General features: G+C 51.8%; 2 protein-coding genes and 1 long non-coding RNA gene across 3 annotated transcripts; all 3 read left to right on the forward strand.

Annotated features, from left to right (window-relative positions):
* Positions 1-5222: 5222 nt before the first annotated feature.
* Positions 5223-6589, forward strand: LOC140593774 (uncharacterized). Its single transcript, XR_011994084.1, has 2 exons — positions 5223-5433; positions 5680-6589. It is a non-coding gene; the product is annotated as an uncharacterized lncRNA (long non-coding RNA).
* A 2049-nt stretch (positions 6590-8638) lies between these two features.
* BST2 (bone marrow stromal cell antigen 2) lies at positions 8639-13661 on the forward strand. Its single transcript, XM_025989673.2, has 5 exons — positions 8639-9163; positions 9957-10032; positions 10312-10372; positions 10675-10817; positions 11841-13661. Exons 1-4 carry the CDS (start codon positions 8861-8863, stop codon positions 10796-10798), a joined length of 564 nt encoding a protein of 187 aa, XP_025845458.1. The 5' UTR covers positions 8639-8860; the 3' UTR covers positions 10799-10817; positions 11841-13661.
* Positions 13662-14190: 529 nt separating this feature from the next.
* On the forward strand, positions 14191-21070 carry CCDC194 (coiled-coil domain containing 194). The gene is made up of 4 exons (XM_025989854.2): positions 14191-15023; positions 16127-16223; positions 16612-16744; positions 17253-21070. The coding sequence occupies exons 1-4, from the start codon at positions 14373-14375 to the stop codon at positions 17407-17409; spliced, it is 1038 nt and encodes a 345-aa protein (XP_025845639.1). The 5' UTR covers positions 14191-14372; the 3' UTR covers positions 17410-21070.
* The last annotated feature ends 6067 nt before the right edge of the window (positions 21071-27137 follow it).

Raw genomic sequence — 27137 nt, forward strand, 5'->3', positions numbered from 1 at the left:
CTACTGAAAGGTTGGTGGCCAAGGCTCCTACCTGGGCTGGAGCATCAGCTTTCTGAATGCCAGGGTGGGGTTCAGCGCCTTGTGAGCCTGGATGTGGAAGACAGTGAGGATGCCTCAGTCTCCTGCAGATGAACCTAGATGTCTTTCCACATACCCTGACCCCACAAAGCCTAATTCATGATCATCCATCTCTCAGCTTTTCATTGTCCAAGTCATAGGGTTTTGGTCCTTTTAAAACAGCCCAACTATCGGTGCAAAGGGTTAACAGGGCTTCTGAGTGATCCATCACCAGCCAGATCACCAGCCAAACTGGCTGCTGTGGTTGGTTCTGTTTCCATCGAGATGGTGTCAGCATGGAGCTGACTAGTGATGATAGCTCTCATGGATAGGCTGCCCAGACAAAACCTTCTGTACACTAGACATCAGCAGAAATACCCCCCCCTTGCACCCTACAGACCACAGGAGTAGGGACGGGGGCATTTGAAGGATCTAGATCCCCTACAGGGCTTGGTAGCACCCTCTCGCAAGAGGTGGTGGGCTGGCAGATGGTATCCTCCTATGCTGCAAACAGACATGCCTTAGTCAAAGTGGGAGTTTGAACCATGGCAGAGGTGAGTCAATGGGACATGTTCTCAACCCACCCTTTGAGAGGCAGAAAAGTTCTTCCCGTGATATCCTGTCCTTTCATGAGAGGCTCAACCTGAATGGCAGTGCCATTGAGTTTCCTGCAGGTTCACCACACATCCTCCCACTCACATGTTCCAGCAAAGTCTGCAGAGTGTCCCGCAGCAGAGGCAGGTCTTTACATGTCAGCATCAGATCATCAGTGTAATGGGCCCACTTTACGGATGTGGGGAAGGAGAACAGTGACAAGTCTTGGGCTAGCTTCCTGTGACATACGGTGGGGCTGGCAGGTAGCTTTGGGAAGCAGTTGAAAGGTCCATTGCCATCCCTCCCACATGAAGGCAAATTGAGCTTGTGTCTAGTGGCCAGGGATATACTGAAAAAGGCGTTTGCCAAGTCCCATCCAACATGAGACGTTCCTAGGACTGTGGCCAAGGTATCTACAACGGTGGCAACGTTGGGCACAGCCACATGGATTGGGGGACAACATCTTGTTTAATTCTCAATCATCCACCATGAGCCATCTGTTTTTCCTACTGGCCACACTGTGCTGTTAAAGCTAAGGGCAGGCTGTACGATACCAACCTGATGCAGTTCTTGGATAGTCTCTCCTACTTCTCTATTGCCCCTCAGACACCTGTAGCACTTGGCAGTACCACTCTTTCATGGGGATGGCTGGCTTACTCGTTCCCGGTGGGCATTTCCCCTCAGCACTGGCTTGATCACCCTAACTCAGAGGCAGAGTTCACTGTTAGAAGTTTGGAGACTTTGACCTTGTAGGATGTCAGTGCCCTACATGTTCTCTGGTACTAGAGAAATAAAAACCTCCTATTCTCGGGGCACCTGGGGGGCTTAGGTGGTTAAGCATTTGACTTTGGCTCAGGTCATGATCTCAGGGTCCTGGAATCGAGGACCCCCATATCGGGATACCCGCTCAAAGAAGAGTCTGCTTCTCTCTCTCCCTCTACCTCCCCACCTCCCCCCGTCCTGCTCTCATGCTCTAGCTTACACAGCTCACTTGCATGTGATTTCTCTCTCTCTCTTTCTCTTAAATAAATAAAATCTTTAAAAAACAAAAAAACAATCTCGTATTCTCATGGGGAAGAACTCTCAATTTTCAGTGTCAAAGAGACCTTCCTGACCATAACCGTTTACCTTCCATAATCATTGATGGCACTGAGGGATTCAGAAGACATCCAAGGGGTACCATGTCAGAATACATTCAGCTCCAGCATCCACCAAAGATGTTACCTTTTGTTTATTTCTGGGGGACCAGTAAATAATGAGCTCCACATGGGGCCTCCAGCTGCCCCGTCAATCCTCACCCAGAGGCAATCTTAGCCCACATCCTATTGCCAGGGTGTGGGAGGCACCCACCCTGAATAGGACAGTATCCCTGAAGCCTCTCCTGGCACAGAGGAGCATCGGGGATGGTGGGGGCAGGTGGGGCAGTCCTGACCTTTTGTTCAGGTCTGAAGGCTCTCCGCGGGTCAACCAGCACAGTGTCAGGGACCAGTCTATCTTCAGCAATGAGGTCAAGCCATATTTGCTTCTAGGTGACCTTTATTATACCCTTTACACTCTCTCTCTCTCTTTTTTAAAGATTTTATTTATTCATGAGAGACAGAGAGAGAGAGGCAGAGACACAGGCAGAGGGAGAAGCAGGCTCCATGCAGGGAGCCCGACGTGGGACTCGATCCCAGGTCTCCAGGATCACGCCCTGAGCTGAAGGCAGCACTAAACCACTGAGCCACCCAGGCTGCTCTCTCTCTCTCTCTCTCTCTCTCTCTCTCTCTCTCTCTCTCTCTCTGTCTAATGCCCTTTACCTTCTCAATCAAGATAGTCTTTTGGCTTCCTGATCTCCTTCTCTCTCTTGGGTCTTTCCCACAGCCCGTACCCATTGTCATGATTTGTCAGTTTCCCCAGATGAGCAATGGATTCACCAATGTCATAAATCTCTCATCCCACAACTGGGCTCAGCATGGACATCAGTGTGTCCCATAGCATGTTCTGGGAGTGGGCTGGAGAATCTTAGTTTTCAGTGACTGCAGTGACTGTGGCCTGATCAGGGCCTTCAAAGAAAGGAGTATAAATGGCCTGTTTCATTCCTGACTCCCTAAGAATTTGCCGTACCTCTTCTATAGATTTCCAGGGCCCCATGCCCAGGGAGGCCCCCCTCATTGGGTCAAGCCTTCCTGCAGGCTAAAATAATCTAATCTCTAAGGGAATGAGTACCTTGAGCTCTCCCTGAGCACCACACAGGTGCTATCAGGAGGCAGGGTGAATGGTGGTGCTGCTCATTTTCTCAGCCTCCTGTGCTGTAAGAGAAACTCCATCACCCCCTGGATCCCATAGGTGCACTACCCATGCCTGGATACTTTTCTGGGCCTTTTGCTGGGACTTGGCAGCCATGTCCATAAGTTCAGGGGGAGTATATTCTCTTATCTTATACATTTCCCAATTGGGGAGCTGCCCCACTGACTGCCCCACCTTCCTAGCTTTGCAGAACAGCATGCAGGGACACCTGGGTTGCTCAGTGGTTGGGCGCCTGCCTTCGGCTCAGGTCGTGATCCTGGGATCCGGGATGGATTCTGTATTGGGCTCTCTGCAGGGAGCCTGCGTCTCCCTCTGCCTATGTCTCTGCCTCTCTTTCTCTCAGTCTGTGTCTCTCTTGAATAAATAAATAAATCTTAAAAAAAAAAAAAAAAGCATGCAAAAGCATCCAGCTTACAATCCTGCTCTCTACCTCATCTGCCAGCCCTGAAGCCAGCAGAGAAGAGGACACCACATATCCTCCTCTAACCTCAGCTCTCCTTCCAACTTTAAAATCCAGCTTTAGGGGTAGCCTGGGTGGCTCAGCGGTTTAGCGCCGCCTTCAGCCCAGGGTGTGATCTGGGAGATCTGGGATGAGTCCCACGTCAGGCTTTCTGCACGGAGCCTGCTTCTCCCTTTGCCTGTGTCTCTGCCTCTCTCTCTCTCTCTCTCTCTCTCTCTCTCATAAATAAATAAAATATTTTTTAATAAAAGAAAATCTGGCTTCAGCCTCTCCTTGGGCATCGATGGCTAGCCGCCCTTCCCTTCTCTGCCCCAGTACGTTGTGTGCATTAGACCACCCAGAGTGAAAAAAAAAAAAAAAAAAAAGACCACCCAGAGTGTTCGGGATGTCTCCAGACTCACATGGCCATCCACAGGCCTCTGACATAGGAGCCACCCTTCCCCACATCCAGGTCGATGGCCAACTTGGCATTATCTCTGCAGGTGCCTCTTTCCCAAGGCCCGTTTTCTGGCCTCCCAGCGGTCTGACACCATTGTTGGCTCCCAACCTCCAGACGTCCCCGAGTCAGATCTGAAATTGGCTGCATTCATAGAGGGCAAGGAGAGACGATAGAAAAAGGCAGACTGCTCCAGATCAGGTAGGTGGCAGGCTTAATAAGGAGGGGAGCTTACTTATGAGATTTGTCTTGAGTGGGACGATGGGGAGATCTCTTCACCCACCCACTAGAATCTTAAGAGTTTCTGCAGAGACCTCAGCGGGGTTCACCCACATATACAGCCCAGATAGTCTCAACAACACCTTGCTTTCTCACAAGGTTATGTCCTTGAAGTGGCTCCTCGTGTAGGAAAAATAAGCAGAAGGTACCCTCCAAGGACAGGGGATGGGGAGGGGGTGAGGAGCCTCAGAACAACTGGGTCCAGCTCATTGGTCAACCAACCCACACATCTTCTCGATTACCTTCTCCAACAAGAAACATGCTTTGATCACCAACATTCAGCCCTGAGGCCGGGTGAGAAGCTGGCACTGATTGAATTATGGACCCAGGGAAATGGCCGCAGTGGGTGGAGGTCACCCTGGAGCCAGCCAGTCCTACCCAGTGCTGCTGGAACAGGAACAGGAAGGAGCTAGAAGGAAACAAGATGTCTGATATGAGGAGAGAGGAGCACCCACTCCCTGCAGGGGCAGGAACAGACTAAATTCTAGATTGTTCTTCAGGGAAAGTGAGAGTCCGAGGACCCGGTAACTCCACTCCTGGGAATTCAGTCTAAGGAAAGATCACATCGATCCACAACTTATCAAAGGATGACACAGGTAGACGACCTGGCAGGCAGCGGGGAGGAGCTGAACACTGAGCTAAGCGCCTGTCAGGTCCTCGGAGCAGCTGGGGCAGCCGCTGTCACAGCCAACCTACAAGCAAGCAGGCTCGGCAGGTGGAGGAGCCCAGGGCTGAGCGGACCGAGCCCAGCTGACTCCAAATCTGACTCTTGGCATCATTCTCCACCTCAGGGCTGTCCTGGGTGCTGTGGGGTGCTGAGCAGCATCCCTCACCTCCCCCCACCAGATGCCAGTAGTGCCCTTCCCCTCAACCCCAATATGAAGTTCCTGACCATCGAAACTAACTCGAGGGGCACCTGGGTGGTGCGGTAGGTTAAGCATCTGTCTCTTGGTTTCCACTCAGGTTGTGATCTCAGTCAGGGTCCTGGGACCCAGCCCCATGTCAGGCTCCATGCTTAGTGTGAGTCTACTTGAGATCCTCTCTCCTTCCCTCTCCCCCTCCCATTCATTCATTCTCTCTCTCTGTCTCTCTCTCTCAAATAAATAGATCAAGAAAGAAAGAAAGAAAGAAAGAAAGAAAGAAAGAAAGAAAGAAAGAAAGAAAGAAAACTATCTCCCGATGTCCCCTGGAGACAGAATCACCCCTGAGTGAGAACCCTTGGGCCGGTGTCTTCCTACAAGCCTGGAGATGACCTCTGTCACCCACTCAGGGACATGCACAACTGAAACATCTCAAGAGCAAGGCATTATACAACAAGGTAAGGCATTTGGTCAACACGATGAAATATGTGTGTAATTTAACAAACAAAAAGAGACAAAAGAGCTGAGTGAGGGGAGCAGGATTGTGGATGACCTTTTTGTCCTTTAAGAAGTTTGTTTCGCTGGTGTCCCTACATTATTCTCTCAAGATTAACCACAAAAGAAAAAGCCCTGCGTGTGTACCCTTCCTTCCTGCCCCAGATGTGGGTTTAGATGAGAGATGCCACACTAACTTCCTTCCACAGGGCACAGCACTAACCGGGAAAAGGAAGTAACTTAGCAGTGGAGGCACCTGACAGAGGCCACCTCAACCAAGCCATCTAGGTCAACATCTCAGTGAAAAGTCAAGCTGGTGGCATGTGCCCTGGATGTAGTGTGACAAGAAGGTAACTTCACCTCTGCCGTCCTCCCCACAACCTGTCACCCCAGGCCAAGCTTGAAAAACCAGCAGACAAATCACAACTGGGTAGCATCCTACAAAACACCTCACCGGTTCTGCTCAAAACTGTCAAGGTCATCAAAAACAAGAAAGTCTGAAACTACCTTTTTTTTTTTTTTTTAAGATTTTATTTATTCATGAGAGAGAGGCAGAGACATAGGCAGAGGGAGAAGCAGGCTCCCTGCAGGGAGCCCAGTGAGGGACTCGATCCCAGGACCCTGGGATCACACCCTGAGCCCAAGGCAGATGCTCAACCGCTGAGCCATCCAGGTGTCCCAGTCTGAGACTGTCTCAGCCCAGAAGGGCCTAAGGAGATGTGACAACTAATTGTAACATGGAGTCCTGGATCATAGAAAAGGCATTAAAAAAACTCTGTTTTGGCTCAGGTCACTATTTCAGGGTTATGGGATCAAGCGCCGGGTCAGGCTCCACACTCAGTATGGAGTCTGCGTGAGATTCTCTTTCCCTCTCCCTCTGCCCCTCCACAGTGTGCGCTCTCTCTCTCTCTCTCTCTCTCTCTCTCTAAAAGAAAGAAGCCAGGACCAGAACCTGGGATCAAGCCCCACCTTGGGCTCCCTACTCTGTGGGGAGCCTGCATCTCCCTCTCCCTCTGCAGCTGTTCCTGCTTGTGCTCGTGCTCTCTCTCTCTCTCTCTCTCTCTCTCTCTGTCAAATAAATAAAATCTTTAAAAATAAAAATAAAACAGATGCACCATACCACTGTAAAATATTAGAACTCTGAGGAACTGGAAGTGGGGGCATACGGAACATTTTTGTATGTCTTCACCATTTTCCTGCAAATTCAAAACTATTTTAAGACAAAATAATCCTTAAAAAAAAAGTAACAAAGCTAAAGTCAGAAAAACAGCAGACTGTTCCCCTTGGAATTTTAGAGGGAAAACTTCATGTCAGCAGAGCTGGGGCTAGAGCGAGATGAGTAAGGCACTTGCCTCAGTTGCAAAATGTAAGGGCCCACTGAAAGGCTTCGTTTGTATCATCCCCATTTTACAGCTACAGAAACCGAGGCTGAGAGGAAGTTGCTTGTTCAGGTCCTATAAGAGGCAGGGCTGTTCACACACAGCCTTGGCCTCTGACCTGGAGTTTTAGTCTCAGGGTGACCCCAAAGGTTTGAAGACCAGGGCAGCCCGAAGCCAGCTTTGCCAACGGTCTTATGTTTGCGCCTGGGGGTCCTGGCTAGGGAGGGAGGGCCCTTTTCAAGCTCCCCCTGGGCCTCTTCAGCAAGACCATTGCTCATCCTCTGCTATTTGGCTGCTGAGTGGCTTTCATGGGGGCTTCTAGGCAGAGCATGTCTAATGGGGGCCTAGAGATATGCCTCCAGGCCTTCTAGGAGGCCTGGGACCCTGGCTGTGGCCCTGCTCGCCTTCTGGCCCAGCTCATCACACGCACTGGAAATGGCTGACCCAACCTGGGTTGGGATCCGGATCGTGGTCTGGCTGTAGCTGACGAAGCCACAGGAAAAGCACCCAACTACCTTCCAGCTGCCTCGGCCAGCAGGTGGGAGCCTCTCAGCAGGCTGATTTCCAGCAGGAAGCTCTGGCTCTCCCAGCCATGTGGAGTGGAGGGCAGTGTAGCTTCCCTCCAGGGTCCAGCCCCCTTCTGAGGCCTCTCCCTGGACACTCCCTGAGAGCACTTTGGGTCCAGCATGTCCCCAGATGGACTGAATTGTCTTTCCTCAAAATGTGCTTCTCCCTCCATGGGCATATTTCTGTGTCACTCACCTTTCCTCCTGCCCTGTCCCACACATCCATTGAGTGCCTCCTGGATGCCAAGGCACTTTACTAGAAACTCCTCACTGGCCACTCCTGATGAGGCTGCTCCTGTTATCGCCCCCTCCCCCCTTTTACAGATGGGAAAACTGAGGTCCAGAGGGTTTTCTTGGTGTCCTGGGATGGCAGAGGCAGATTCTAGAGGTAGGAGCCTATTCCCTGCAGGAGCCAAGATGTAATCTGGGTGACCCTATTCGTTGGCTGGGGCGTCCCTGGGGGCCAAATGAGGGAGCTGCATGCAGCCTGCGTCCAGGGGGTCCCCATCCAGAGCAGCCTTAGGTCCCTCCTCAGACACCCTCCCTCCACGGATCCCTGTGGTCCCCTCGGTGGGCTGGGCGCAGGGATGCAAGAACCCCTGCTGGGTCACCACCACAGAGACCCCCTCTTGAGTCAGAGCCAAGCCCTGCCCCCAGTCTACCACACACTTCTTGGCCTCAGTTTCCTCAGCTTGGAGCTGAACCAACGGCAGCTTCTGTTTCTTCAGGTTCTGGGACACATGAACACAAGGCTGACATGCATGAGATGCTCGGTAACTGCAGTTGTCACCCCCAGCTGCATGCGGGTGTCCAGGCAGATCCCTCCCTCAGGATCTCATGGCAACCCCCCCCCACCCTCACCAAACCAGAAAAAATCAAGCTTTTTTTTTTTTTTTTTAAGATTTCATTTATTTGGGACACCTGAGTAGCTCAGCAGTTAGGCGTCTGCCTTCAGCCCGGGGCATAGTCCTGGAGTTCAATAAAATTAAATAAATAATTTTTTTTAAAAATAAAACTTTTATTTATTTATTCATGAGAGACACACACAGAGTGAGGCAGAGAGACACAGGCAGAGGGAGAAGCAGGCTTCTCGCGGGGAGCCCCATGCTGGACTCAATCCTGGGACCCCGGATCATGACCTGAGCCAAAGGCAGACCATTAATCACTGACTGAGCCACCCAGACGTCCCAAATCTCAAGGTTTCAATTCAGCACAAGCAACCCACATTTTCCTCTGGGAAATCGAAACTGAAAGCCTAAACTGTTTTTCTGCCGGCAGATGCCCCCCGTCGAGAGCCTCCATCCAGGTCAGAGGACTCTCTGGGTCCTTATTATTGGTCAGGATGGCTCCTATGCTAATCAGGGGGTAGCCCCAGCCAGTCAAAGGGTTTCCAGCGTCCTGCCCTAACTCCCGCCCAAACTCACTACATTCATGAGCAGATCTACATGGCACCTACTCTTTACCACAACTGGCCTGTGCCCATAACTGACAAGTCAGAGTCAATGTCGTCAAGTCAGAAGCTGAAGTGCCTGGCGTGGCTGGGCATCTTGGAGATCCCAGTGGTGCTGGGTCTGCTTGTGGCTCTGATCATCTTTGTTGTCAAGGCCAACAGCAAAGCCTGCCAGGATGGCCTCCTAGTAGAGCAGGAGTGTCACAAAGTCACCAGCCTCCTGGAGCGCCAACTAACCCAAACCCGGCAAGCGTTACAGGGGACCATGGACCAGGCTACCACCTGCAACAAGACTCTGGTAAGAGATGGCAACTCTCGGAGAGGGCCCCGTGCCTGCGTGGCCCCCCAGGTCTAGATGGAGACAGAGACGGAGATGGAGATGGAGATGGAGACAGAAGTAGAAACTGCCCCCAGAGCCCCACATCGGGAGTTGAGTTTCCCCACTAGGGCTTGGGGGATCTCTAACTTTCTCAGCAGTGCTGGTGTGGGGCAGGCCCTTCAAACTGCCCAGAGCACTCAAATCCCCGCTAGGATGTGGGAAGAATCTCCAACCTGTTACAGGAGAGCTAGAAACTCCTCTCTGCCCCAGTCTTGGGCAGCAGAAATCCCAGCTAGGGCTTGGGATGGGGACCTCATCACACTGTAAAGAAGGGTGGGACTCTCCATACATCTACTCCATCTGGGAGAGACTTTGAAACTTTCAAGTGGGTCCTGACCTGGGGGACCTTGAAACTCTCACCAACATCCAGCTTGGCCTTGGAAATCCCCCTGTGTTCTGGGTTTGAGGGGGGGTGTTCTAAATCTTGGGCAATAGCCCACAGGGTCTAGGAGTTTCTCCTAGGGTTTGGGCATGGGGAGGCCTCCAAATTCCCATGTAGGGGAGCCTCCCCCTCTTTTGAGGATGGAATCCTGAGGTGCCCTGGGAGAGAGGGAGGTTGTGGTCATTCTTGAAGGTGGGAGACTGGGGTGCAGGGAGGGCTGGAGAGGTTTGGCCCCGGGCCCTTCTGACCCCCTCTGGGGCCCAGAGCAGCAGCCGCCAGAACCCCAGTCTCTGACAGCCACCCCCACCCCACCCCCACCCCCGCATCCAGGTGACCCTGTCAGCTTCCCTGGAGAAGGAGAAGGCCTGGGGTCAGGAGCAGCTCACCCGAGGAGAGAAACTTCAGGGTGAGAAAGAACAAAGCCAGGGTTCCATGGAGGGGGACTGGGAGGGGTGGGTCAGGCAGTGAAGGGGAGGGGAGAGGGAGGGTCCCAGGGTTGGGGTCCCCACGGAGTGGCTGGAATCCAGTGGAGGAGGGGAAAGGAGTGGCCCAGAATTCCAAGGTGGGGCCGGCGGGCGTGTCAGGTCCCAGGGTAGAGCCAGGTAAAGGATGTGGCCACTTGTCACACCTTGTCCAGGCCACTGCCACTGTGCTGACATGGCCCCCTGATCCTGTCCCACCTTAGGAGAGATAGAGACATTGAAGCAGCAGCTGCAGGGCGCTTTGGAGGAGGCGAAGCAGCTAAGGTCTGAGCCCCCACCCTTGACCATGCCCCTCTCCCTCGCATTTGTCTTACCCCAAGACCATCCCAAACCGCCCCCCCCCCCAAGACCCAGGCCTCCCTTTGCTTGGGAAATCCCCATTGCTCAGGTTGCAAAGTTTGAACCCCAGCCTGGTGCCCCTGGTCGCACGAGCCTTGAGTGACTGCTGCCACTCTCCTTCCCACTGACTTGGTCAGGGAGGAGGGGGAGACTCTGAGGGGTGACCAGCCCAGACCTGGTAGAACCAGGCCCGGCAGCTGCTTCAGTTCTCCCCACATTTTCCCCAGAAAAGGGAAGGAGGCCTCAAGCAAGGAAAGGGAAACCAGCTCTGTCAGCTCCTTGAAAGCACCCCCTGGCTCCGTGGTGGTCCCCGTGTACCTGCTCCTAGGCCTTAGGGCTCTGCTGGCCTGAGGTCCCAGGAGGCCTGCCGGTAAGAAGGCGGGTGGCCTGGGGTAGAGAAAGCTGGTGACAGAAGGGGGGAGGGAGTCCGGGATGGGCCAGGGTCTGGGGAGGTGGCCTGCCGACAGGGTAGTGGACAGGACACAGAGAAGGGTCTCTAGGAGGGGGAGGGCACAGAGTAGGGGGCTGGCCTGGAGGGGGCAGGGCTGGCTGCCTTCTGTCCCCTTCGCCCTCATCCCTGAGTCCCTGTAATGGTGTCTCTTAGCCCACAGCCGGGGCTGGTTCCTGCTCTGTTTTCCCCTTCAAGGCTTCCCTGACCAGACCAGTTCTGAGGGGGCCACATGGCACTACCGTTATGGGGAGATGGGCGAGGTAGCAGGGGCAGGGGAGGGGGACAGGGGACAAGGAGCAGGCTGGGGGATGGACAAGCAGGGGGGTTGGCCCAGGGTTGCCTCCCCCCACCGACCCCACCTCCCCCCAGAGCTGGGCAGGGCATGGGGTGGGGGGGAGTACCTATTTCTCGATGTCATGGTTTCCAGAAGTTCACTGTCTTCTGAAGTCTTAGAACTCCAAAAAGTAAACACCTCTATGGGGTCCCCCCTCTATGGGGGGGAAAGACCTTACCCTGAAGTTTCTGGAGTGTTTATGTCACCCTCATGCATCTGGGGCCTGTCCTGCAGGTGAGGGTGCACACCCAAGCTTCCCTGCTCCAGAACGTTCCCAGGAACCCTTAGGGTTCGGGCAGCACGGTCCCCCTGCCTCCCTGGAGCTCTTCACTGGGATCAGCTTACAGGACTCTACACCCTCATCAGCACTCCCTGCATGCCGGGCATCCTAGTCATCAACTCTCATCTCCCCTCTTTTCCTCACTGGATCTTCCCCTGATGCCTATTCCAATGGGGAAACCAAGGCTATGGCAGGGGGACATCTTGTCGTAGTGCCCAATCCCATCCCACAGAAAATTCGGGGCCAGGATTCAAGCCTGGATCTGCAGACACACGCAGCCCAGGCCTTTGTGACAGGGCCCCACTCCAAACTCTTATTCCTCCTGCAGTGTCCAGCGCTGGGAACCCCTCCTCCAGAGAGTCTCTCTGCTTCTTCAAAATTGAGAGCAGCTGTCTCCATAGACTCTTCATCTACTTTCATGGATCCTCCCAGGCTTCCTCAGCCCTTCCTCCTCTGTTATCTCCCTTTCTCCAAGTCCTTCTGGAATCCCAACTATTGTCCAGGGGACTTCCCTTCCTGCCGGTGGCACCGGAGCCAGGCCCTTTGGGTCTGTCAGCACTGCTGGGTTGTGCTCTGTCTGCGGTGGGGGCCGCCCTGAGTGCTGTAGGATCTTGAGCAACATCCCTGGTCTCTACCCACCAGATGCCTGTACCCCTACCTTGTGACAACAACAGAAAATGCCTTCAGACATTGCCAAGCACCCCCACGGGGGAGGGGGGGGTTGCAGATTCACTTCCTGTGAGAAACTGCTCTAGAGACGGTTCTCCTCTTCCTCACTTCTGTGTCCCTAGCTTGCTTGAGGTCGCTTTAGGATGACAGAGTCATTTCACCCCCCAGTTAACCGCCCCATCTAACAAACAGGGAAACTGAAATCCAGAAAAATTCCTGGACTTCCTCAGAGCTTCTGAGCTGCTGGGGGGAGTGGGGAAATTGAAACCTCTGATTCCCAGAAGTGAGTCCTTCTCACGTGACCTGCCCCCCCCCCAAAACTGTTACAGAAGCCAGAAAGGCAAATATTCCAGAGATGGGTCCTGACTGGAAAGGTACAGGAGCTTTATTCAGGAGGCTGGCCACCTGGGGAGAAGGTCTCAGAGCCCAAAAGCCACTCAGAAGTTTCTGCCTGGCCCAGAGATTTTTTAAAGGGACTTAGGGGCAGTTAATCGGCTAAGGGAGTGCTGCAGCCTGTGATCTAGATTATGTGCAGTCTTGCCTGTGCCAGCTACAGATGTTATTGTGGTGCTCACAGGTTGGGCACGGGATTCCGGTTCCTTGGTTCTGGGGGGCCGGGGGTGCAGGAGAGCCTGGTGACAGAGTGTAGAAGTGCTCTGCTCTAAGAAAGAATGCAGGATATACAAAGAAAGGTTTGGGGATCCCTGGGTAGCGCAGCAGTTTGGCGCCTGCCTTCGGCCCAGGGCGCGATCCTGGAGACCCGGGATCGAATCCCACATCGGGCTCCCGGTGCATGGAGCCTGCTTCTCTCTCTGTCTGTGTCTCTGCCTCTCTCTGTGTGTGTCTCATAAATAAATCAATAAAATCTTTAAAAAGAAACAAACAGGGATCCCTGGGTGCTCAGCGGTTTAGCACCTGCCTTTGGCCCATGGCGTGATCCTGGAGTTCCTGGATCGAGTCCCTCATTGGGCTCCCTGCATGGAGCCTGCTTCTCTCTCTGCCTGTGTCTCTGCCTCTCTCTGTTATCTCTCATGAATAAATAAATAAAATCTTAAAAAAAAAAAAAAAAGAAAAAGAAACAAACAAAGCCACCTATCAAGCCCACAGACAAAACTCACAGGTGTCTGTACTTGACCCTGACTCTTGGTTTTTCCAGGTAATGGTCCCCTCATTCCCAGAAAATAGACCACAGCTACACAACATAGTCTTCTCTAGCCCAACCACAACCACATCCCAGACAAGCCCGGACAGAGCCCCCGACCCTACCCCCGCCCCAAGAAGCATGTCACCTCCTGCTCTACCTGGCCAAGTGTCAACCCCTCCTCACAACCCCCCCCCCCCACCGGTTGCAGCTGCCACCTTCTGACACCCTTAAAACCCCTTAAAAGGCCCAGAGCAGCAGAAACTCCCCATCTCTTGTGACGTCTGGCCCCTCTCCTCCCCTGGAGAGTGAATAAATTCTCTGCTGCTTGTTGCTCTACTCTTGGTGCAATTCTTTGAGCAGGGCTGGCTGGGAGTCACCCTAGCACAAGGGAAAGAGGAAGAGGAGGGGGAAGGGGAGAAGGAAGTGGAGGAGGGGCCAGAGATGAAAAGAGAAGGAGGGGGAAGGAGGGAGAAGAGGGAGAGGAGGAGGAAGGGAGGAGGGGGAGGAAGGGAGGAGAGAGGAAGAAGAGGAGGAGGAGGAGGGGGAAGAAGGGAGGGAGGAAGAAGAGGAAGGGAGGAGATGGAGGAGGAAGGGAGGAGAGAGGAAGAAGAGGAGGGGGAAGAAGGGAGGAGGGGAGGAAGGGAGGAAAGAGGAAGAAGAGGAGGGGGAAGAAGGGAGGGAGGAAGGGAGGAGAGAGGAAGAAGAGGGGGGAAGAAGGGAGGAGGGGAGGAAGGGAGGAGAGAGGAAGAAGAGGAGGAGGAGGGGGAGGAAGAGGAAGAAGGGAGGAGGAGGGGCAGGGGAGCTGGGGGAGGAAGGTGAAGCAGAGGAGGAGGGAAAGTTGGGGAGGAGGCTCCTAGACTGGCCTGGATCTGATTCGCGGTGTAAGGTCGCCCCCTGGCGGCCCGATGGGACCGGGCGGGGGGGTCCCCGTGGGTCTACCCCTGACCCTCACAGCCAGCACCGAGGGCGTGGAGCCAGGCGGTAGCCTCCCTCTTGTAGCCTCAGTGTTTCCGTGAATGGAATGGGGATCCTTACCGAGTACCCCCAATGCAGATGGGTGCTGGGCACAGGTGCCCTCATGGTACCCACTGGGCCCCGGGGGGGCAAGAGCTACGGCCGCTCCCACTTCACGGTGGGGCAGACTCTGAGGCTCAGAGGACAGCACATGGGGTGCAGAGGCGGGACTGGAACCCGCGACCCCCAACCCCGCCCTGGGCTCGGGGAGCCCAGGCTGGCCCCTGGCGGGGGTCCAGCCCCCTCCCTGCGGACTCGGGAAGCCACGGCCGGGAGGGGCGGAACCGTGGGTGTCCCTGGCGCCCCAAGGTGCCAATTAGCTGCTCGAGGCTGTCTGGGGCCAGAGCTGTGGACGGCGGCATGGCCGAGCTGGGGCCCGAGCCGGGCCGCGCCTGGCGGGTGCTGGCCCTGTGCGGGGCCGCGGTGTTCCTGGCGGCCGCGGCGGCCGGGGCGGCCCTGCTGGCCTGGAACCTGGCCTCGGCGGCCTCCCGGGGGCCTCGCTGCCCCGAGCCAGGGGCCAACGCCACGGCGCCCCCCAGGGACCTGGCGCCCGAGGTCGAGGAACTACAGCGGCGGCTGGCCGAGGCTACCCAGCGTGAGGATGCCCTGGCCAGACGGCTGGACCAGGCCAACCGCGCCCGCGGGGAGCTGGAGGAGGCGCTACGGGCCTGCCAGGGCCGCCAGGTAGGTGGGCAGGGTGGTGGGCCAGGGTGTCCGGGAAACAGGGGAGAGGGCGCGCACACAGCCCCCGGGCTGCCCCTGTGCAGTAGTTTCCCTAATTCTTCAAATGAGGGAGGCAGATGAGAAGAGCACCATCGTCCCTTCCAGATCCTACAATACCAGTTCCCCCTGGTGTCTACCTCTGACCAAGGAAGCCCCCAGTTCTCTGCTATCTGCCTAAGAGCTGGTGGTGGCTAGGGAAGCCCCAGACCCTGAGCCCACCTGGGGAGGCCCTGTGCTAACCCTCCCTCTTGGTGCCCACTCAACCTCCCCCAGCCAGTATCCCGAAGCCCTATTTCGAGAGAGGGACATTCATGTCACCTGTAATTAGGAGGCTAAAGTTGGCCTCTTGGGGGAGGTACTGGCCAGGTCCTTCCTTTTCCTCTGGCTACCCCTTCAAACTCTTTCTTAACCCTTCTCAGCCCTGCGCCTTGCAAAAGAACCATCCTCAAGGTCCCGGATCTTTCATTTACTGACCGCCCCGTGTCTCTGTATACCAGGCCCAGCAGGAGTTGAGCAGGGTGTGAATTCTAGAAATCAAAACGGACCTCTGTCCTTTACCTGCCTGCCTCAGGGAAGGGCCTGAGGCCACCGAGGTTAAGAGCAGCTGCTCTAGGTTCAAATTCTGACTCTGCCCCTCAGTGGGAAATGTGTTGAGCAGGCCGGGCAGGCCAGTTGTTTTGAAGAACGTCTCCCAGAGCTGAAGAAGCATCCTCCAGAAACCCAAACATTGTCAACCACCAAACTGGCTTGTGTTGGGCTGAAACCCCCAGTCAGTGAATCTAGAAGTGGGTAGAATTGAAGAACCCGAGTGTGACCGCAGACCTAAACCCTTTCCACATCTGGTGGCTTGGGGTAGGGGGTTGGTCAACCTGGACAGAGCAGCTGTCACACTTCTGGGTTTTACAACCACAGGACTCCCAAAGGACATCCCAAATAAAGCTCAGGGAACACGGTGACCAGTGTCAGTTCAGTCGCCCCCAGAAAGAGGGGAGACTTCACTTCTTCTCTCCGACCCCCCCCCCCCCCCCCGCCCCCTACTCTCCTCACTTCCCCTCCCTCCTCAGAGCCGGCTTCAGACGCAACTGATGACCCTGAAGACTGAGATTGACGAGGCCAAGGCACAGGAGACCCAGATGGGGGCTGAGAACGGGGCGCTCACAGGTGTGTTGGGGGCACAAAGGGTGGGGTGGGAGGAGCCTAAAGGCTCCCGGTTGCGCAAAAGCACGCACAGGTGCAAACGTAATTTAAACAACATGCAAACGCGAATGAAAAGTCAGGAAAGAAATGCACACAACACTCAAAGGCCACGCAAATGTCACAAAAACAACGCAAATGCAACAAAATATGCAAACGCCACGTGCACGACTCCCAAAAGCAATACAAACCATGAAAAGCCCTGCAGGTGACACGCCAAGGTCACGCAAACAGCACACAAATTTAATTCGCACGAGGCAAGGCTGCAAATAGTAGGCGGACCGTAAACTCAAGGGCCGGGGTTGGCCCGGCGGGAGCGAGGGCTCGGACCTAAACCCACTCCCTGCGCCCGCAGAAGCCCTGGCGCGCTGGGAGGCGGCGGCCACGGAGTCTGCGCGGCGGTTGGACGAGGCACAGCAGCGCGCACGCGCGGCCGAGGCCGAAGCCGAAGCTTGCGCGGCCCGGGAGGCGGTGCTGCGCGAACGCGCGTGAGTGAAGGGCGGGGCCCGGGGCGGTGGATGGGCGCGGTGCGCGGCCAATAGCTGCGCAAGACTTCGTTCTTTCGACCAATCAGCACATGGAGCGTCCCCGGGGACGGAGAAGGGGCGTGGCCGTGTGGGAGGGGCTTCGGGGAGTTGAGTGATGGGAGGGCCAGAGGCGGGTCCTAGAGTCGGAGCCTCGGGGTGGGGAAGGACGTGGGCTCTCTGCGGGCGAGAATCCCCAGGTTGGGCCGCCATTCTGGGGGCGGGAGTCCCTGGGGTCGGGCTTCCCTGGAGGGCCCTGGGGAAGGGCGAGGAGCGGAAGAGAAGGAGGCGAGGAGAGGACGGGGGATCTGAAGGTGGAGCTCCTGGAATAGGAGCGGGGAGTCCCTGGGGGGAGCCCCGGAAACGGCTGGGGGTGGAGAAGGATTAGCGGATCCTGGGGAGTGAGGTTCTCTGGAAGGTCTCGGGGAACGGGGGTCCAGGTGCTGATGGGCCCCTCCCCACTTCCTGTCAGTAAAGCCCTGGAAGCCGAGCTGGGCCCCCAGCGCAGAGTGCCGCGCCCCCGATCCCGCTCCGTGTCCCGACCCCGACCCCGACCCAGCCCCCGCTCGCGCTCTCGCCCGGGACCCTCGGGGGGCTGCCGGCGGCCGGCGCGGCGCGCTCGAGGGTGAGTCGGCCCCCGCAGGAGGGCTCCAGGCAGGAGGGCACACACTGCGCGGCCCTGCGGGAACCTGTGTGCAGGTGCCCACGCTGGAGGAGATGGCCCGTCGACACCCGTCAACGCTCAGCTTTACACCCACTGAATGGACGCTACGGAAAGGAAACGACCCTCTCACCCCAACCGTCTTCTGCTTATTTTACAGACAGGGAAACTGAGGCCCTTTTGATAACACAAAGAGATAGTGTTTGGGGGCTTAAGTCCCTTCTAACGACAGTGTTGCTTCATCCCACAGACAAGAAGACTGAGGGTCCAGCCCTGGCTCAGGAGTGACCTGGAAGGGTCACTTCTCCTCTCTGGGCCTCAGTTTACCTTGTCTGTAAATTGAATGTTGGAACCACGTTTAGCGAGCCACCCTACCCTTGACAACAAAAACTAACTGAGATGGCACAATGGGAAAACCACAGACCCCTCTTACTATGCGAAGGGTACGAAACTTCAAAATGGAATATTAGAAAAAAAAAACTAAGTAACGTTTTTAAAATACATCACAACAAAGGGGACTTATCCCTGAGATGCAGGGATGGCTCAATATTCGCAAGTCCGCTAATAAAATTCACCATACTAATGGATCAAATGAGGAAAGTTCTGAAAAGGCCATCAAAGTAAGGGGCAAGGTGAGGATGACCACTGTCAAGTATTTAACATTGTTCTGGAAGTACTAGCAAATGCACTTAAACAAGGGAAAAAACGAAGTACGAATATCAGAAAAGCAGTAGGGCATTTATAGTTTGGATCATATGTAAGCACTGTTTATATAGGAAAAAAATAGAAATACCAACAATTTCATGTGGCTCAATTATGTCTTTTACCTTATATTTGACATAACTTCAGATTTACAGAAAAGTTGGAAGATTAATACAAAGAATTCTTAGATACTCTTCCACCACATTCCACAAATGTTACCACCTTTGTTTTCTTCTTTCTTTCTTTCTCTCTCTCTCTCTCTCTCTGAACTTTTTATGAAAAACTTGCAGAAATGATGTCTCATTACCCATAACACTTCGGTATGCATTTCCTAAAAACAAGGACATTCTCCCACATAATCACAGTACAATTACAAACATCAGGAAGTGGACATTGATAAAACACCATTATCTAATCTACAGACTTTAATCAGACTTTGCCAACTGTTCTCATAATGTCTTTTATAACAAAAGAATATCCTGGCTCACACATTGTATTTGTGAAGTCTTTCATCTCTTTCAATCTGGAACATTTCTCAATCTGTCTTTGCCTCTCATAAGACTGGCATTTTTTTAAAGACCTGGGTCAGTCACTTTTTGGAGTTCAGTTATTGGAGTCTGTGTTACTTCCGTAAGATTAGTTTCAGGTTGGCATTTTAGGCAGGAAAGCCTCAGAAGCAATTCAACCTAATATTATTATCTGCTGGTGATATGATCTTATATATAGAAAACCCAAAAGAATTACCCAAAACTTTCCTAGATCTATTTCATATACTTATTTATACCCAGGAATAAATTAATTTCCTTATTACATAAAGAACTCTTATAAATTTTTCAAAAACAGCTCAGTAGAAAAATGGGCAAAGAATATAGACAGTCAAAATAATTTTTTTTAAGATTATATTTATTTATTCATAAGAGACACCGAGAGAAGGCAGAGACATAGGCAGAGGGAGAAGCAGGCTCCATGCAGGGAGCCCCATGTGGGACTCGATCCTAGAACTCTGGGATCATGTCCTGAGCCAAAGGCAGATGCTCAATCGCTGAGACACCCAGGCATCCCCATTGCAATAAAAACATGTTTTTAAAGTACCCAACCTCACTTCTGGAAAAGAAATGCAAAATGAAACAATGTGGTACCAATCTGTACCCATTAGTCTGGCAAAGATAAAAACAAAAACAAATTACAAAGTAACTTGGGCTGGCACTGCTGTGGAGAAATAAATAATCCCACATGGTGCTGGTGAGACTGCTCATTGGTACAACCACTTGGAAGGGCAATTTTCTAGAACCTCTCAAAATTAAAAATGCATGAATCTTTTGATCCATCAATTCCCCTTCTAGAAATTTTTTACAACTATATTTACATGTGTACAAAATGATGGACCAGGGACACCTGGCTGCCTTAGTCCATGGAGTGTGCAACTCTTGATCTCAAGGTTGTGAATTCAAACCCCATGTAGGGCACGGAGGCTACTTAAAAATAAATAAATTTTTATTCATTTATGGGTGGGTGGCTCAGTCTGTTAACCATTCAACTGTTGGTTTCAGCTCAGATCATGATCTCAGTGTTGTGAGATCTAGCCTCACATGGGGCTCTGTGCTCAGGGCAGAGTCAACTTGTCCCTCTCCCTCTGCTCCCTCTTGTTCTCTCTCTAAAATAAATAAATAAAATCTTGAAAGAAAGAGAGAAAGAAAGAAAAAAAGAAAGAAAGAGAAAGAAAGAAAGAAAGAAAGAAAGAAAGACAGAAAGAAAGAAAGAAAGAAAGAAGAAAGAAAGAAGAGGGATCCCTGGGTGACTCAGTGGTTGGGCGTCTGCCTTTGGCTCAGGGTGTGATCCTGTATTCCCTGGATCAAGTCCTGCATCGGGCTCCTTGCATGGAGCCTGCTTCTCCCTCTGCCTGTGTCTGCCTCTCTTTCTGTGTCTCTCATGAATAAATAAATAAAGTCTTGAAAGGAAAGAAAGAAAGAAAGAAAGAGAAAGAAAGAAAGAAAGAAAGAAAGAAAGAAAGAAAGAAAGAAAGAAGAAAGAAAGAAAGAAAGAAAGAAAGAAAGAAAGAAAGAAAGAAAGAAAGAGAAAGAAAGAAAGAAAGAAAGAAAGAAAGAAAGAAAGAAAGAAAGAAAGAAAGAAAGAAAGAAAGAAAGAAAAAAAAAAATAATGGACCAAATACAATGCAGAACCCTGGGTTGGATCCTGCCACGGAAAAACATTTAGTGAGAAGATCCAATAAAATCTAGAATTAGGAAGCCTGAGTGGCTCAGCGGTTTAGCCCCTGCCTTCGACCCAGGGCATGATCCTGAAGTCACCAGATCGAGTCCCACATCGGGCTCCCTGCATGGAGCCTGCTTCTCCTTCTGCCTGTGTCTCTGCCTCTCTGTGTGTGTCTCTCATGAATAAATAAATACAATCTTATAAAAAATAAAAACTAAAATCTAGAATTAGTTAATTTAATGTCCTACGGTTAGTTTCTTCATTTTGACGAGTGAACCATAGTGTAAAATAGCTTAGCCACGGAAGAAGTTGGGTGCGGGCCATTCAGGGACTCTGTACTATCTTTGTGACTTTTCTGTAAATCTAAAATTATTCCAAAATTAAAAGTTGACTTTCAAAAATGAGACAAAGGGTAAGGGTAGGGAAGAGAATTAGGACATTTATTATCATATCTTGGTAATTACAAAAAATTGGAAACCACCTCAATGTCCTCCAGTTGGTGACTGTTTCCATGAGTGTCCATCCATCCATGTGGTGGAACACAGATACAATATGTCAAAGGGGCCAAAGCAAATCTCCTCTGACAACATTTTAATGTAAAAAGCAGTAAAGTGACCATTTGTGTGCATTTGCTAAAATGCAGGGATGGAAGAGACCTTTACCCCAGTGCATCTGAAGGAAACATTGGCCACAGCCCCGGGCCCCTGGGGCAGGAACTACAGGGGTGAGAGTGGGGTGGGGTGGGTGGGTGCAGTCTCATATTTGTATACCATTTTGTAAAGTTTGCATTTAAAATCATGCACATGTATTACCTTTAAAATAATTAAAATCTGTTTCTAAAAATTCCTAAGAGGCTGGTGTTTGAGGCGGGGTGGAAGCCATTGGAACTCTTTCCCCCACCTCATCCAGTCCTGCTCATTATCCCCCCCTACCGGCCTGGGGCTTGGAGGTACCAGATCTGGGTCTTTACCTGGGAGGGGCTCACCTGGAGGGGCAACTGGAAGGTCAACGCTCAAGGAGAAGCGATTCGGCGGGGAGGTCTAACCGCTTAGTTCTGCTAACAGCCACCAGGGGTCGCCCCACCTTGCACACCCCGTTGCTTCCCAATGGCTCAGAGCTTGAGAGACTAAGGATGGGACTGAAATCAAGCCCCACCACCACCGTCACCCCCAATCCTGAAGTGAGCAGGAAGTGGCTTCTTCTGGAGCCAGCCAGAGCTGGAGACCAGGAGACTGACATTGCTTTGTCTGACTTAACACCCCTTCACTGTGCAGCTGTGGGATCCCAGGGTCAAAGAGCTGGGCTCAGGGTTGTAAATGGGACCTCACACATTATCATTGTTCTCCACTCACTCGGGTGGCTTCATCTTGGCCATGCCACCGGACCTCTGAAAATCCGTTTCGAGGTTGGAGGGAATAAGGAGCCAAGGCAGGTGTGTGAGCAGGAAGGGGACAGTTAGATCTGGCGTCAAAAAGAACTGGAAAAATAGAGAGGACACAGGCTGAGGGCTTTGAACTCCCAGGGAGGCCATAGGATAGGGAGTGGGTGCAGACTGAGGGTGACCTAGGGAGAAGAAGCCCAGGCGCCCCACCCCTATTTGCTCTGAGGTTCCCTCAGCTGCTCAGGGAAGTAAATAGCGCTCCTTGGTGGGACCTGCCTCCTCACCCCCAGCCTTTGGCAGGCCCTTACTCCATTCTGCCTCCCACTTTAATTACTACTCAAAGTCTCTGTCTCTCTGTCACTGAGTCTCTGTCTCTGTTTATCTGTCTCCACCCCTATCCCCAGCACAACCTCCTAGGCCCCTGCCTTGGTTTCCCCATCCTTGTTACATTGGACCCCACCACCACCCCACCACCCCGTGGCTGCCCTGACAGTGGAGGGGGGTGAGGATAGAAAAGGGAAGCCTGGTGCAGCTGTAGGCAGGGAGCACCCACAGCAGCAGCCTGACCCCACCTACACCCCCAACCCCAAGCAAGAAAGTAGGGGGCTTTTACCAGCCAGTAACATCTCTGACAGGTTCTCTTTGCTTCCTCTGTCACCTCCAAAAGCTCAAAACGTGATTTCATTTGAATTTAACCAAACACATTGATATAAAAATGGATGGTTTTTTGGACTTCGCTGAAATTTTTCTTTCACCGGAAATATCACTTAAGGACTTCCCTAAAGTTCTGTGAGAGTTCTGGTTTGGAGAGGGGGTTCTTTTTAAGATTTTATTTATTTGGGGCAACTGGGGTGGCTCAGTCATTTAAGCATCTGCCTTGAGTTCAGGTCATGATCCCAGGGTCCTGGGATGGAGCCCCCACGCTTCCCTGCTCAGCTCAGCGGAGAGTCTGTCTCCCTCTGTCCCTCCCTCCCTCTCTTGCTTATGCTCTCCCTCTTTCTCTCTCACTCAAATGGATAAATAAAATCTTTATTTTTTTAGAAGATCTTATTTATTTATTCATGAGAGACAGAGATAGAGGCAGAGACACAGGCAGAGGGAGAAGCAGGCTCCCTGCAGGGAGCCCGATGTGGGACTCAAGCCCAGGACTCAGGATCACAACCTGGGCCCAAGGCAGACGCTCAACCACTGAGCCACCCAAGTGCCCCTAAATAAAATCTTTAAAAATAAAAAATTTTAAGATTAGGGCAGTCCTGGTGGCTCAGCGGTTTGGCACCGCCTTCAGCCCGGAGTGTGATCCTGAAGTCCCAGGATCGAGTCCCACATTGGGCTCCCTGCATGGAGCCTGCTTCTCCCTCTGCCTGTGCCTCTGCCTCTCTCTCTCTCTCTCTCTCTCATGAATAAATAAATAAAATCTTTAAAGAAAAATTTAAGATTGTATTTATTTATTTTAGAGAGAGAGCAAGCATGAGGGAGGGTGGAGGGGAGGGGCCGACTCCTGGCCCAGCAGGGAGCAGAGGTGAGGCTCCATTCCAGGACCCTGAGGTCAGGACCTGAGCCAAAGGCGGACACTTAACTGAAGGTGAACACTTAACCTGCTGAACCACACAGGCACCCTTCTGTGAGAGTTTTAAAAAATCCTGTGTCTCCTTGAGAATTTCAGTGTCAGTTTTAGGTAATGACACGAAGTTGACTTCCTCATAACACTTTTCCCTTCTGTGCCCAAACAAACACATAAAACCAAATTGATTGTTTTTAATTTAGAAAACTAACAGGGACCCCTGGGTGGCTCAGTGGTTGAGTGTCTGCCTTTGGCTCAGATCATGATCCCTAGGTCTTGGTCCAGCTCCCTGCAGGGAGCCTGCTTCTCCCTCTGCCTGTGACTCTGCCTCTCTCTGTGTCTCTCTCATGAATAAATAAATAAAATCTTAAAAAAATAAATAGATAAAAATAACTTAGAAAACAAACAAACAGAAATTTAAAATCAAAGCCAGATTTTGTGATGACCCTCCAAGGGAATTCAGAGGGGTTCATGTGCAAAATTTCCTGTGAACATGACAAATTGTTTTCAGGAAAAAACCAAATGCTCCCATCAGGACCAATGCATTTAACCTCATAAGAATCCAAAGATCTGTCACTTATTTCCTCCCTCTGGGGTTTTCTGGACAGGGACACAGGCAAATGTGTTCAAAGAGTCTGTTTTTAGAGATTTTAGACACTGCTGGCAGGAGTGTCAATGGAAACTACCTCTGGAGGACAAATTGTTGACTAGCTGTCAAAATAGAAGATGTGACTGCTTCGGGACCCAGCAGTTTCATTTGTGGGGATTTGGATATCAAATCTTATTTTGTTCACTGAAACAAAAAATTTAGAAACAATCTAAATTACCCATTGATAGTTACTATGGTAACGTATGTGATGAAAACCTAAGCCTCAGGCAAAAGCAATCAATAAGTCTTGAAGACATAATGTTGAGCAAAAACAGGAAGTTTCATCATTACTTTTTCCACTTAAAAAGACCTAGCTAATAAAACAAACTATTCAGAAAAGAAACATTGCAAATCAAAGATGTGAGATCAAATTACCAAAAAAAGATAGAATACTGTTTTTGAGGGGCACTTGGGTGGCTCAGTGGTTGAGCGTCTGTCTTTGGCTCAGGTCGTGATCCAGGGGTCCTGGGATCCAGTCCCCTGTCGGGCTCCCACAGGGAGCCTGCTTCTCCCTCTGCCTATGTCTCTGCCTCTCTCTGTGTCTCTCATAATAAATAAATAAAATCTTTTAAAAAAATATTGTCTTTGAGCTTGATACAAATGACATCAGTGTGTATATTTAAAACTCTGTTTCTAGAGCACCTGGGTGGCTCAGATGGCTAAACGTCTGTCTTTGATTTTGGCTTAGGTCATGATCTCAAGGTCATGAGATTGAGCCTCACACATGGAGCCTGCTTAAGATTCTCTCTCTATGGGGTACCTGGGTGGCTCAGTGGTTGAGCATCTGCCTTTGGCTCCGGTTATGATCCTGGGGTCCTGGGATCGAGTTCTGCATCAGGCTCCCCACAGTGAGTCTGCTTCTCCCTCTGCTTATGTCTTTGCCCCTCTCACTATGTCTCTCATGAATAAATAAATAAAATCTTAAAAAAAAAAAGATTCTCTCTGTCTCCCTCTCCCTCTGCCCCTCCACCCCACTCACACAAATGAGCTCACTCTCTTTCTTTCTCAAATTAATTAATTAAGTAATTTAAAAATTAAAAGAACAGGGCCCCCTGTTCTTGGTCAGTTGAGTATTTGCCTTTAGCTCAGGCCATGATCTCAGGGTCTTGGAATCAAGCACATATCATGCTCCCTGCTCTGCAGGGAGTCAGCTTCTCCCTCTATATTCTCTCTCTCTCTCTTTCTCTCTCTCTCTCTCCCAAATAAATAAGTAAATCTTTTAAGAATAAATAAATAGGGACGCGTGGGTAGCTCAGCAGTTGAGCATCTGCCTTTGGCTCAGGGCATAATCCTGGAGTCCCAGGATCTAGTCCCATATCGGGCTCCCCTCAGGAAGCCTGCTTCTCCCTCTGCCTATGTCACTGCCTCTCTCTGTGTGTTTCTCATGAATAAATAAATAAAATCTTTAAATAAATAAATTAATTAATAAAATAATTAAAAAATAAAATTTTCTTACACTGTGACAATTACTCAAAACTGTACCATTGGATCTAGGGTGGCTTTTTTATTTTCTGGGAAATTATGGTTGCCTTTCTTTTTCCTTGACAACAGATATCATGTTCACATACATATATGCAACATTTTCAATATATCACGGAGAATAGATAGGATCTTAATTACACACCAAGACCATCACACCTACTGATATTGACCCAGGCACTGCCCCCATGTCTAAGCATCCCCACTGGACCCACCTTACCAGGCTGTACACCTATCATGCTCTTTTCTATTCGATGCTCCCACAGACCTCAAGGACCACTACTTGGAGGCAGTGTCCCTCCCCTACATATCAATTTCACAACCTGGCATCAGAGGCTGCACATGATCCTGCCTCTCGTGCCTTTAAAAAGTACCCCCATTTATTAAAGTAACCCCATTTATTAAGGGGGTTACTGTCTGCCACAGTGATAGACGCTGTGACAAGTATTTCATGACTGGCCATGTTACCTCCACTTTAGACGGGAGAAAACTGAGATTTAAGGAAGGAAAATCACTTGTCTGAGGACACATGGTGATAGGTGGCACAGCCAGAACTTAAGTCCAGAGCCTAAATTAAAACCATGTAGTCACTCTGCCTACATGGCCCCCATTAGCAAAGATGGAAGATGTCCTCCTCCCATCCTGCTCAAGGGGACTCTGGGTGGGCCTGGCCAACCCAGAGAAATAGCTGGTTGGGCACTACTTGCAGCCCCCAACCCTCCTCCCCCTAGCTAGGCTCTGGGAAGGGTCCGGAATCAGGAATCACTGGGTAGCTGCAAAGGCCAAAGGTCAGACTGGGGTTTCCTGCCTACCCCTGGGAACTTCCTCCTTCCCAGCTCAACTCCTGCCTCTTTGATGAACACCATCCTGGAGGACCCCCTCTCTGCTGTCGACTACCCCCCACTCCATTAACCTGGATGATGGTTACAAAGCACCCTTCACCCTACTGAGCCCCCCAAAGCAGTGTACAGCAATGGTGTTTTTGTCCAGCATCCTCTCCACACGCTGGCCTCTTTGCCATCAGCCCCCATCCCTCCCTCCTACCAGCCTTGACTCCAAGGAACTAGGGGCTGTGTCCCACTCTGTCTCCCTGAGGGTCCCTTCATCAGGCCTGACGCTAACACCTCAACCAGCATGGAGGGTTTTCCTGGAGTTCCTGGTTCTGGGGGGATAGCCAGGAGGGCACACTCAGAATCCTTTGCTCCTTGGTTCTCAAATCCCCCTCTTGCCCACCCCAAGGGCTGACCCCCAGTGAAGCTCAACCCCCCACCTATCTGGCACTTCCCACTCACCATCGCACAGAGCCCAGAAATAACACTTCCAGGAGGAAATGCTAGTAATAACAAAACAGCAAGCCCTTTCTTAAAACCCTCCTCCCTGGCCCTGTAACCAAGGGATCCCACAGGGATACCCATCTCACAGAAGGGGAAACTGAGAACAGACAGGAGAAGCGCCTCCCTTGAGCTCCCTTGGGCCAAGCCTGCTGTCTCAGCTCCAAGTTCACTGCTGCTTATGCTGCTGTTCGAGGAGTACTTAACACAGCACCTTTTCAAACAGGGCAACGGGTGGGCAGACAGCCCGGGGGCCTCGGCCACTGCCACCCATGCATCCACCCTCTGTGAAGAGCCCTGCTAATGCACACCTACCGCGTGCCTGGCTCTGGGCCAAGCGCTCCACCTGACTTAGCTCACAAGGTGGCCACACATCTGTAGC

Source organism: Vulpes vulpes, chromosome 9, assembly GCF_048418805.1.
Source record: "Vulpes vulpes isolate BD-2025 chromosome 9, VulVul3, whole genome shotgun sequence".
Lineage (NCBI taxonomy): Eukaryota > Metazoa > Chordata > Mammalia > Carnivora > Canidae > Vulpes > Vulpes vulpes.